Below are 11,180 nucleotides of genomic sequence, written 5' to 3'. Positions count from 1 at the left end.
TTAAAAAATAAAAAAATAATAAATAAAATTAATTAAAAATAAAACTAAATAAAAAATTAAAAAAATTAAAAAAATATAAGTATTAATGAAAAATAATAAACAAAATTAATTAAAAAATAAAACTAAATAAAATTAAATAAAATTAAAAATATATATAAATATTAATGAAAAATAATAAATAAAATTGATTAAAAATTTAAACTAAATAAAAATTTTAAAATATATAAACTAAATAAAAAATTTAAAATATATAAGTATGAATGAAAAAAATTAAAAATAAAATTAATTTTAAAAATGAAATTTAAAAAAAAATTAAAATATATAACTATGAATAAAAAAATTTTAAAATATAATTAATTAAAATCAGAAAAAAAAAATTAACCCTCATCATACTTATATAGTTCTGAAAAAAAAAATAAAAAAAAAAAAATCAGAAAACAAAAACAAAACAAAACAAAGGTTACATGCGTCTTTTTTGATGGGGGAGAGAGGGGGAAGTGGAGGGGGGGGGGGGGGAGAAAGCAATTTGCTATTTCAACCCAAGTGAATTGTTCCATGCGGATTTGATGTCTCTCTGACAATCTACTGGGGCTATAGAAGTAGAGATTTTGATAATATACCTAATATATGATTGTCAAATAACGTGATTAAAATTTGAATATAATTTGACATTTTAACGTAATTGAAAATAGGTTAGAATAGGAGATAGTCTTATTTCGTATGAATACACTTCATGATGGTAATAAAAAATTAGAATAAATTTAATCATGTTTTAATTTATAGTCTATTAGAGTTGATCCATATTCACTTATATTTAACGAAAGGGTGTGGATGAAAAACTAAAATCCCCTCATGGTTTATCAAATTTTATAACATACCTCTAGGGTTTTAAATTATCAAAAAATCCCCTTAAGAGTTTGAACACTCATGGATTTCAACATTTAACTATTTACCTTTTAAAGTGATTAACACCATTTTATGAATAATAAAAAATTATAAAAGGTGCACTGAATGTTCAAAAGACTCATTGTACCTTAAAAAATGGAATTTATATTCCTTCACGTCACTCACTTTTAACTTGTTATCATTTAAAGACAAAAAATATATTTAGTTATTCTATAAAATCTAATTAAAATTTGAATAAATATTTGAAGTACAATAATATTAATTTAAAGATTATTATCTACTGTTTGCCACAAATATTAGACGCCCCTACGAGACTAACCAGGAGGAGGCTGCACAATGATATTATCTTTTATTTTTTTTTTATTTATAATCGAGATATTCAAATTTTACTTGACTAATTTTAAAAATAAATATTTTTTAATTTATCTATCGGATAACTTTCAAATATAATTTATATTATATTTTAAAAGGATATTATAATAAGTTTGGAATTTTAAGGAGTGCTTCAAAAACAAATGAACAAATTCAAGGAGTAAAGTGAAAAAACTACCGATTTACTTGAATATGTACGGTCACATCGGCACGTGGTTTCCGGTTCCTTCCGTTTTTATATATCGTCGTCGTCGTCGTCCAATTCCGGTTCCTCTTTTCGCTTCCATTCTCTATTTTCTCTCCTCTGCTACAGTTACGATCACATGTGACCCATTATAACTCCTCTCTCTCTCTCCTCCAGGTGAAATGGAACGAGATCCTCTTTCTGCCCACATGTCATCACCTGATCGGCCAATCCATCATCCACAGATCGCCATGCTGATATATCTAGATGGACATGATCTTGTGGAATGCATCTGCATGTCCATCCGTCCATGCCTCCTCCACCGCCACCGCCGCCGCCGCTCGTTCTCATCGCCTCCTTTCCTAATTAAAGATATATTCGTTCGCACAGACAGGGCATAGGAGATCGAGGAGGGAGTGCCGCCGGCGCAATGGCGCAGCTCCCTCCTAAGATCCCCCCTTCCTCCATGATCCCCAATCCCAACTGCAGCTGGCCGCCGCCGGCGGCCTTCCTCCTCCCCCCTGCGACCGAGGCACCGCCTCAGCCCTCCTGGGTCGACGAGTTCCTCCATCTCTCCGCCGCCAGGCGCAGCTACCACCGCCGCTCCGTCAGCGACTCCCTCGCCTTCATCGACGACCCCGCCTCCGAGTTCGACGCCGACCAGCTCCTGTCCATCTTCTCCGACGAGGTGGTCGAGCCCGCCCCTTCCACCTCCGTGCCCTCCGACCACCACAGCGCCAACGGGGACGACGACGACGACAAGACCGCCTCGCGAAAGCTGATTGCGAACGAAGCGGAGGAGGCGCAGAGCGCCTGCCTGGCGGAGCCGCCGCAGCCCTCCGCCGGGTCCGACGCCGCAATTGTGGATCCCAGGAGGGTCAAAAGGTCCAGATTTTAGCAAATTTAACACGGAGTTTCGCGTTCATGTTAAATTCGTCCTAAATTTTGGCAATGAATCGGGATCAAATTCGTGGAACAGGATTCTGGCGAACCGTCAATCGGCGCAGAGGTCGCGGGTGAGGAAGCTCCAATACATCTCCGAGCTCGAGCGCAGCGTGACGAGGTTGCAGGTAGATATTTTTATCCGATCAATGGATGGTTTCAATTTCCACATCGACAATTACTAATTAATCAATTGGGAACCCGATCAATATAATCGAAGACGGAAGTGTCGGCATTGTCTCCACGAGTCGCCTTCTTGGATCAGCAGCGCTCGCTGCTGACGCTCGGCAACAGCCATCTCAAGCAACGCATCGCGGCCTTGGCACAGGACAAGATCTTTAAGGACGGTGAGCTACGTACTGCTTAATTACTTCGGGTAGAAATATGATGTGATTGATGCGATTAAATGGGACAATCAGCTCATCAAGAAGCATTGAAGATGGAGATCGAGAGACTGCGACAAGTCTACCAGCAACAGAATCTAACGACGATACCGCCGCCGCCGCCAACTGCCGAGCCAACCGTCGTCGGCGCAGAAAAGGAATTGGACACCAGCTGAAACTATCAAATCTACGTTATCTAATGCACGGAAATCTGTTCCACTTTTGTGGGTGCGAGTTCGAGTTAATTTACATTCAAATGTATTTTTTTTCCTTATCGTCTTGTATTTAAATTTGCAAAGGAAAAAAAAACACTAGCAATGGAGTTGAGAGACTAGCACACAATAGTCTCAGAGGGAGAGCATGTAGAAAGGTTTGTTTGTAATATTGGATCATTTGGTGTACATTTTAACAGCGTCGATGCGTGGAATATTGATTTAGAGTAAAACACGAAAGATCGATCCAAGATTATAAAAGACAAAAGGATTCGAGAATTAAACTTGCAAATGATCAGTAAAAAGTAGAACTAACTCCCAACAATACTACGACTTAAAAACTATCAGAAAGTGGTACGTATAATTAATATATAAATGAGTAGCTCTTCCTTCCTGCTGATAAGGCTGCATGTGAGAAGCACTAGCTCTGAGATTCCAACAAATCAGTGCATGTGAAGATGCTGCAAGTTGCTGTACAAAAGTGGTACCATCACCTGATCTGCATGTGGATTTATGGATATATCTTCTTAGCTGTTGGCGCCTTCAGACACAAGACGAGATTTATATTCCTCCTATAATTGAGCCTCTTTCTATTGCTTGGATCGTACCTCTGCATAACACATACTTTTTTTTAAAATTTTTTTTTTACGTTTAACCTAATAATCTCTGGCCGACAATCTGGAGAAGCCATTTTGTATCGAGTGATGGATCAAGCCACTGAACAAGTTCAGTCTAAAATAATCAGACAAAAGAATCCCTTTGAAAGATATGCCATGTGCGTGCAAAATTTTGTTTCTCGAGTGTTCTGGCCAAATACAGCCATCAACAAGTTGACACACGCGTTCTCTGGAGATCATCGATGATGAAGAGGGTGAGGAAGACTTGAAACGTACTTTAGCAGAGAGTTAGACTGACATCGAGAAGATCCTTGTAAGCCCCTCCAATGCTCAATTTACTATTTGTGTGAGGTAATTAATTAGCTAGATTCTACCGCCATTAGCTGCATTTCCATTCTCTAAGCGCGACGAGCTCAAAGGATGACATTTTGGTGACCATCTCTAACAACCACATGAGTGCTCCTCTATTCACCCAGTGCCATGTGCCCTGAGATATTTGTGGAGGAACAATCTCAATGATGAGGAGATTATGTTGCCCTTCACTTGCTTTAAGCAAGCCACATGAGATGTGGATTGGATACATGAATGAGGAGACGAGAAAATAGAGTTATTGTGCAGTGGCCTGGAGCATAGATGAAGTCTGAATCTAAGACTGAGGGTTGGAGGGTATCAGCGACTGAGGCTGAGCCAGGTAGACGGTGCTAAGATCTGAGACTAAGGTTTGAATTGTGTCGGTGATTGAAGTCAAGTCAGGTAACTTGTACCAGAATCTGAGACTGAGGCATGGAGGATATCAACGACTGAGGCTAAACAAGGTAAATAGTGTCAAGATCTGAGACTAAGGCCTAAAAAGTGTTAGTAATTGAGACCGAGCTAGGTAGATGGTTCGAGGATGTGAGACTAAGGCAGAGTTAGTCATTGAGATTGAGATGAAAACAAAGTCGAAATCAGTCTTGAGATTGAGATTGAGATGGAGATGGAGATGGAGATAGAGATAGAGTCCAAGTCAATCCTGAAAGACTGAGCTAGGAGATGAGTCAGAGTCAAGACTTGTATTTAATCAATCTTGAATATAAACGTACAATGCTGGTTCAATTAAACCCGAGTCTTATCCGAGTAGAGTCTCATTTTCTTTAGATCATGTTTGATCATCTTGACTTTAATTAACATATCAATATGACTTTTGACCATAAAGATACGTGGGGCTATATAAAACCGCCATGAGCAAACCTAATTTTGAACCGCATGACTTATTGATGACTAGTAATGAGAGTTTTACTACGTTTCTGCACATGTTCATAGGACAGGAATTTCACAGTGCTGCAATCTGATTCCAGATTAAGATCTTAATCAATGCATATGCTTTGTATTAATTAATGTTAAGTTCATCCTATTGTTATTTTGACAGTATGATTGATAGTTGTGTTAAGAGTAGGCAAAACAGGATGATTAGTAGTTGTGTTACAAGCAGCTAACTTAATACATTGCAAACCAGATATAAAACCCACAAATCGGGTAGATAATTAGAGGGTTGTTTGGGCTTTCATGCGATTTAAAAGGGCCGCGCCACAATCAAGTTGGCTCAGATCCAGCCAAATATAAAACCCATTTCGATCTCTTTAGCATGCATAAACTTGGAGGATCTACGAGATTGTTGTAAACCATTTTGCATTGAATCTTTTATTTATGTCAACTCTACAAAATATATATATATCACGGATTTAATGTTCCCCTGTCTTTAACTGGCAGTTGATTCAGTTTCAGTGACAGTTTGCATCTTCTTCCACAGAAAGATGGACAAGATTGCACTCCACCACACGATCAAGAATGGACGACCAGATCTAAGATGGTAATGCAGAAAGGTCATGCATGACTAGATCAACCATAGCCGGAGCCTAAGCTCGAGCTTAGTCTAGGCCGATAGGTCATGCATGTTTATCATACCACCCGCGAGCACGACTTGCCAGACTGAGAAATTTGCACCCAACCTGACCCACAAAGACTACACAAACATGAGTGCTGTATGTACGTCGGGGGTTGCACATGAGTTTCTTGTTCAAATCATAGTACCAAATTCGGATAACGCTTCAGTAGATGGTCCATAGTTTTTCCCTCCATTATTTGAGCGAATTATTGTACGGCCGATGGGGGGCAAGTGTGGAATGCATTATTTGCCGGGGGAAGTTAAAATATTTACGAGTAGAAACAGCAGACCATGAGGGAGCACATGGGCTTGAATTGAAGTCTGGAATTTTAATTATGAAAACTTAACGAGCTCTTGTTTTATTCTTACAAGAGATTACACTGAAGTCCAACAGAGAGGAAGAGAAGAATGAAGGCGGGCTATCAATGAAGGAAAGAAAGGAAGAACAAGAATAAACTTGTCCAACACAGATTTCTCGACTGTTGCAAGAATATTTGTAAAAACAAAAGGAAAGAAGAAAAATGCTCCAAGGACCCCCTAATGTATTGTTTATTGCAGGAGTAGGGGGGAAAAAGTAGTGAATGCAAAATCTTCATCTCCAAGCTGTGGCATTCATAACCGAAGAATTAAGACCCAAGAACAATGAAGCAGTGAGCTAATCCATAGCTCTTCTTAAGTATGTGGACCACTTAAGAAATGAGAGGTTTGTGATGGAGGATAAAATCTATGCGAGTTTCAGCCGACCATATCGGTGGTTCAGGTTCTTGGCCTATAATTTATGACATATTTCTCCTCTTCAAATAGTCAATGAGAGCAAGACATGAAGTGGCATAACTATTTCGATGCCACAAAACAATGCAAGCACAAATAGGAAGAGAATCGTGTCGCATTTCATGTGCTTAACCAATAAAGGGCAAAAAAAAAAAGAAGCAATCTCATGATGCATTTGAATTGCATATTTTATTTATTATAACTAAAACATCTCAAGCAGAAGCTAGTTGGAAAATAAGGCAGTCTTATCCGTCTTAGCAATCATACATTCCTAGTGTCCACCATGAGGTTTGACACCTAATTATTCAACATTATGAAGACATAAACAGCGATAAACCCACCTATCTAGCTACCTGATCACATGGCTTTGATGGATCAACAAAACAGTAAAGAGGATTGTGATTGAAGTTTCGTGATGAATATGAGCCGAAAGTATTCAGGGGTTTGCACAACTGAGGCTTCTGTCTTAGAACTGAATGAATCATCAATGACCCAATGATCAGATTATTATCCTACAGAATATATTGACCAAATTCATGGACAGACTGGAAACGTTCAAAGAATGGACCAGCTTTTGGACATTTTCTGCCGCAATACATGATAGGAAGAATACTTTCATGGTGAGTTTAGTGATTATAGAGGGTAGCTAATCCTTTAAAAGACAAATTTCATCCGTTCAATTTCTCTCCAAAGAAATTCCTAGTGGTCCTTTCAAAATTCCATCCATCCCACAACCGCACAAATATATTTTTGCATAAAAGCTCCTCCTCCTCCATTCCCTCCCCCTGGTTTTTTCCTTTTCTTATTTTTTTATTTTTTGTTCTGGCTTAATTTATCCATGTAATCTGTAGCTTTTCTTTCACCCAATGATGAGATGCAACCGCATTTCTTTCTTGTATCATTTTTTCGTGACTTTTCCTTATTCAACTAGCTACTTGCATTTACCAACTATCCAATGAAAACAAGGACAGAGAACATACAGCAACTCTGATCACATTATATAAATGTAGACCATTCCAAGTCCCTTGCCGCAATAGAATACAAAAACATCAAGAGCGCAATCATGTGGCTCTCTTCCTCAAACTACTTGCAGAACTTTTGCAACAAGGGCTCGGGCTTCGATTGCAGAGAATTCAACTTAGATAATGATCTTTTGCCCTCACTTGGAGCCACAATCGACCAAACAATCAAACACAGGAAGCACATTATATCCCCAAACAATCCTCATTACAGGTATACTAAAACAACACTCCTTGTTTTCTCCTGCTCGCATTGTCAAGTTGGCAAGTGCTTGATTTTCTCTTTTCACCCATCATTTTTCAGACTATGGGAGATGTTTCTGATTATCCTTGTTCTCTACTCAGCTTGGATCTGTCCATTTGAGTTTGCATTTCTGAGATATTTGCCAAGTAAAATTTTCCTTGTGGACAATGTAGTCAATAGCATTTTCGCAATTGACATTGCATTGACCTTCTTTGTTGCTTACGTTGACCTCAAGTCCTATCTCCTTGTTGATGATCCCAAGAGAATAGCTGTCAGGTTAGCATTTAAACTGCAAATGTACATTCAGTTTGCAAGCACTAATTGGCACCATGATTTTGTCTAAAGTCAACACGGATCTTGTATAACATGAAGCTTAAATTCTATTTGAGCTCCATACAAGCTGCTGGCTTAACAGGTACCTATCCACCTGGTTCATCTTTGATGCGTGCTCAACATTTCCCTTTCATTCAATGAGCCTCGTCTTCAATAGACATGGGAATAGCCTTGGCTTCAAACTTCTAAGCATGCTTAGACTCTGGCGATTGCGCCGCGTTAGTTCCCTGTTTGCCAGGTCTATAACTTCTCCAATTTTGTAACACACAAATAGAACAATGAAAGAAACAGAAATTAGTCGATTAATCTTTCTTTCCTCAGACTTGAGAAGGATATTCGGCTCAATTATTTCTGGACACGATGCATAAAACTCTTATCCGTAAGCGTTTAGCATTCGATTCATTTAATCTTGCTTGCTTCACCCAGCTGTAGGTTCTGAAATCTTAATACAAGTGCTTTTTTGAGTAACTGTTTTGCAGGTAACTCTTTTTGTAGTTCACTGTTCAGGATGCTTTAACTATATGATCGCTGATAGATACCCAGATCCCAAAAGAACCTGGATAGGTGCAGTCATTCCAAATTTCCAGGAAGATAGTCTCTGGATCAGATATGTAACAGCATTATACTGGTCCATTACAACACTGACTACTACGGGTTATGGTGACTTGCATGCAGAAAACATAAGGGAAATGTTGTTTGATATTTGCTACATGTTCTTTAATCTGGGCTTGACAGCTTACCTCATTGGAAATATGACAAACCTTGTTGTCCATGGAACCAGTCGCACCAAAAACTTTGTAAGTCCAGTCTCTCTAGCTCCATACAAGTCATACCATTCTGGTTGCAGTACTCTAATCAACCAGTTTGTGTAAGACTTTTTAGCTTAAGAAGTATTATAGGAACAGCTTGAATGATGGTATGTTACATATATGTTAAATAAGGGCTTGGATTTGACACTTACCATGACCATTTTGCTCTCAGAGGGACACCATCCAGGCTGCTTCAGAGTTTGTATCGAGAAATAAGCTCCCGAAACACATAGAAGAGCAGATGCTGTCTCACATTTGCTTAAGGTTCAAGACAGAGGAACTCAAACAGCAAAAAATCCTAGATTGTCTCCCAAAGGCCATTCAATCAAGCATAGCTGAGCATCTGTTCCTTCCCATTGTTCAAAAAGTATACCTTTTCCAGGGGGTCTCACTTAATCTCATTTTCCAATTGGCAAGTCTCCAATCATAAACCTTTGATTATATTTTCATGGATTCCTAGGAAATTTAAACCCATGCACTGTGCTGATAAAATCAGTGTGAAACAATAGGTGTCAGAAATGCAAGCCGAGTATTTTGCACCAAATGAAGATGTGATACTCCAGAAAGAAACACCCACAGATTTGTACATCATAGTATCAGGATCAGTGGTTAGTACTCATTAGGAATTTAGAATGTAGTCTTCTTTGCACCATTCAAAAAACAGAGAGACTAATTGTTGGTTTTCTAATTGCAGGAGGTGGTAATGTATTCAGACGGAATTGAAGAAGTAAGACTTGGAGATTATGTATACTTTAGCTAACCAAACACTAAGCGAATTTGACTAAGTATGACTTTCAGGTACATGAGAAGGTTACCACAGGAGGAGTATTTGGAGAGATAGGAGTTCTATGTAAAATATCACAGCCGTTCACCGTAAGAACCATTGAGCTATCCCAAATCCTCAGACTCAATAGGTCTGCACTTCACAACACTATTCAGGAAAGCAAAGAAGATTCAACTATTATTATGAGAAATCTTTACCAGGTACATTTAACACTTGTACCACAGTTTAACTAAATAGATAAATTGTGATTTCATTTTCTCACAGAAATAGGAGCTGATACTGCTGGTTATTTAAAATCCTACAGAACTTAAAACTTCATGACAAAGTATACGTTGGGATACATCAAAACAATCCAGAAGATTTTCAGAATGAAGAGTCAGACAGAGATCATATGAATAAGAACAAGAACCATGCAAGTGATGGGCATAACTATCAAATTGGGAAGCTACATACACTGGAACAAATGGAAGAAGGATACCTACTATGTGATAAGGAAACTAACAAGGATAACTGTGTAATTAAGGAAGTTTCAATTAGTCAAGACAATCAAGAAGTAGGCCTTGCAGAGAACCATATTAGGTTTGAGACAGCTACACAGGAAAGATGCAATGAAATTGCAACAATTCTGCCAAACCTGGAAGCCCCTATAGGCAAAGTAGATGGTGCCACATGGATGGATAAAGATTTTTATAGGAAACATGAGAAAGGAACATTTGGATTACTCTCCAGTGAAATGCACAGGATGAATTTCACTAAGAATGTTGAACGAACATTAGTTGAAATGAAACCATCTCACAGAAATCATTATGAGAACCATGGAAGAAGAGAATGGAGAAACTGGCATGGATATTCAGATACTAATGAAATACTGATAAACTCTTGTTCACAAAGTCGAAGTTGTTATTGTCCTAACAATATCAGTAAACTAACAAGAAGGGTGATCATTCAGATGCATTCTCAAGAGGAAAATACAGAAAGACAACAAATGGGAAAAGTGATTAACTTACCTGATACTATAGAGGACCTCCTCAGAATTGGTGGTGAGTAATGCCTGATACTGTTATTTGAAGTTAAAATACTCAAACACATGAATAAACATTGGATTATAATAAGATTTAGAAAGAAACATGGACTATGACCAGATAAAAATAAGATGTAGTTTATTATCCTTAGTTGTAATAATATCTCCCAAAACTTGCAGGTGAGAAGTTTGTGGGACATCATCCTATTAAAGTGATCAACCGAGAGAATGCAGAAATTGATGACATTAGCATAATCCGTGATGGGGACAATCTATATCTAGTAGAAGCATAATAGTAATAGTGAGACTGTCAAAAAGGTTAAGAACTATGGAGGAATAATGGCAAAGACGTTGTTTCTGCACTTAACATGTATACTGCAAGAAGGTTGATGACAAAAATGCAATGATGTGAAAACTTCTCAACTAATCTTGTATAATTAAATTGATAGTTCATGGACTATACTAACTGAGTGATCCAAAACTATCAGAACCATTATATTATTGTTAAATTCAATGCTATATGAGCGTCATGCAATCAATAATTGATGCAACTTTTCACAAAAGTGTGAAGCAAAGTGAATATGGACATGGATAATTGTACGTTGATAAGCAAATACCCTATTAGTAGACTTAAATGCAAAGAGCAATGCAAATGGTAT

The 11,180-nt window shown here is 38.1% G+C and overlaps 2 protein-coding genes across 2 annotated transcripts; both read left to right on the top strand.

Annotated features, from left to right (window-relative positions):
* Positions 1-1,570: 1,570 nt before the first annotated feature.
* On the top strand, positions 1,571-3,239 carry LOC122048357 (basic leucine zipper 61-like). Its single transcript, XM_042609933.1, has 4 exons — positions 1,571-2,347; positions 2,442-2,532; positions 2,625-2,751; positions 2,824-3,239. The coding sequence occupies exons 1-4, from the start codon at positions 1,893-1,895 to the stop codon at positions 2,961-2,963; spliced, it is 813 nt and encodes a 270-aa protein (XP_042465867.1). The 5' UTR covers positions 1,571-1,892; the 3' UTR covers positions 2,964-3,239.
* Positions 3,240-7,345: 4,106 nt separating this feature from the next.
* On the top strand, positions 7,346-10,959 carry LOC122048345 (potassium channel KAT3-like). The gene is made up of 11 exons (XM_042609927.1): positions 7,346-7,544; positions 7,635-7,850; positions 7,990-8,145; positions 8,229-8,286; positions 8,387-8,704; positions 8,889-9,128; positions 9,226-9,324; positions 9,411-9,443; positions 9,515-9,700; positions 9,805-10,540; positions 10,702-10,959. The coding sequence occupies exons 1-11, from the start codon at positions 7,375-7,377 to the stop codon at positions 10,812-10,814; spliced, it is 2,325 nt and encodes a 774-aa protein (XP_042465861.1). The 5' UTR covers positions 7,346-7,374; the 3' UTR covers positions 10,815-10,959.
* Positions 10,960-11,180: the final 221 nt, after the last annotated feature.

This window comes from Zingiber officinale, chromosome 1B (assembly GCF_018446385.1).
Source record: "Zingiber officinale cultivar Zhangliang chromosome 1B, Zo_v1.1, whole genome shotgun sequence".
Lineage (NCBI taxonomy): Eukaryota > Viridiplantae > Streptophyta > Magnoliopsida > Zingiberales > Zingiberaceae > Zingiber > Zingiber officinale.
The sequence above is the reverse complement of the archived record's forward strand: the minus strand, read 5'-3'. Positions and strand labels throughout refer to the sequence as shown.

Coding starts and splice junctions, on each gene's coding strand:
- LOC122048357 (XM_042609933.1), top strand. CDS start 1,893: ATGGCGCAGCTCCCTCCTAAGATCCCCCCTTCCTCCATGATCCCCAAT. Junction 2,348..2,441: donor GATCCCAGGAGGGTCAAAAG/GTCCAGATTTTA, acceptor TTCGTGGAACAG/GATTCTGGCGAACCGTCAAT. Junction 2,752..2,823: donor GGACAAGATCTTTAAGGACG/GTGAGCTACGTA, acceptor TGGGACAATCAG/CTCATCAAGAAGCATTGAAG.
- LOC122048345 (XM_042609927.1), top strand. CDS start 7,375: ATGTGGCTCTCTTCCTCAAACTACTTGCAGAACTTTTGCAACAAGGGC. Junction 7,545..7,634: donor CCAAACAATCCTCATTACAG/GTATACTAAAAC, acceptor ATCATTTTTCAG/ACTATGGGAGATGTTTCTGA. Junction 9,701..9,804: donor TTATGAGAAATCTTTACCAG/GTACATTTAACA, acceptor AAAATCCTACAG/AACTTAAAACTTCATGACAA.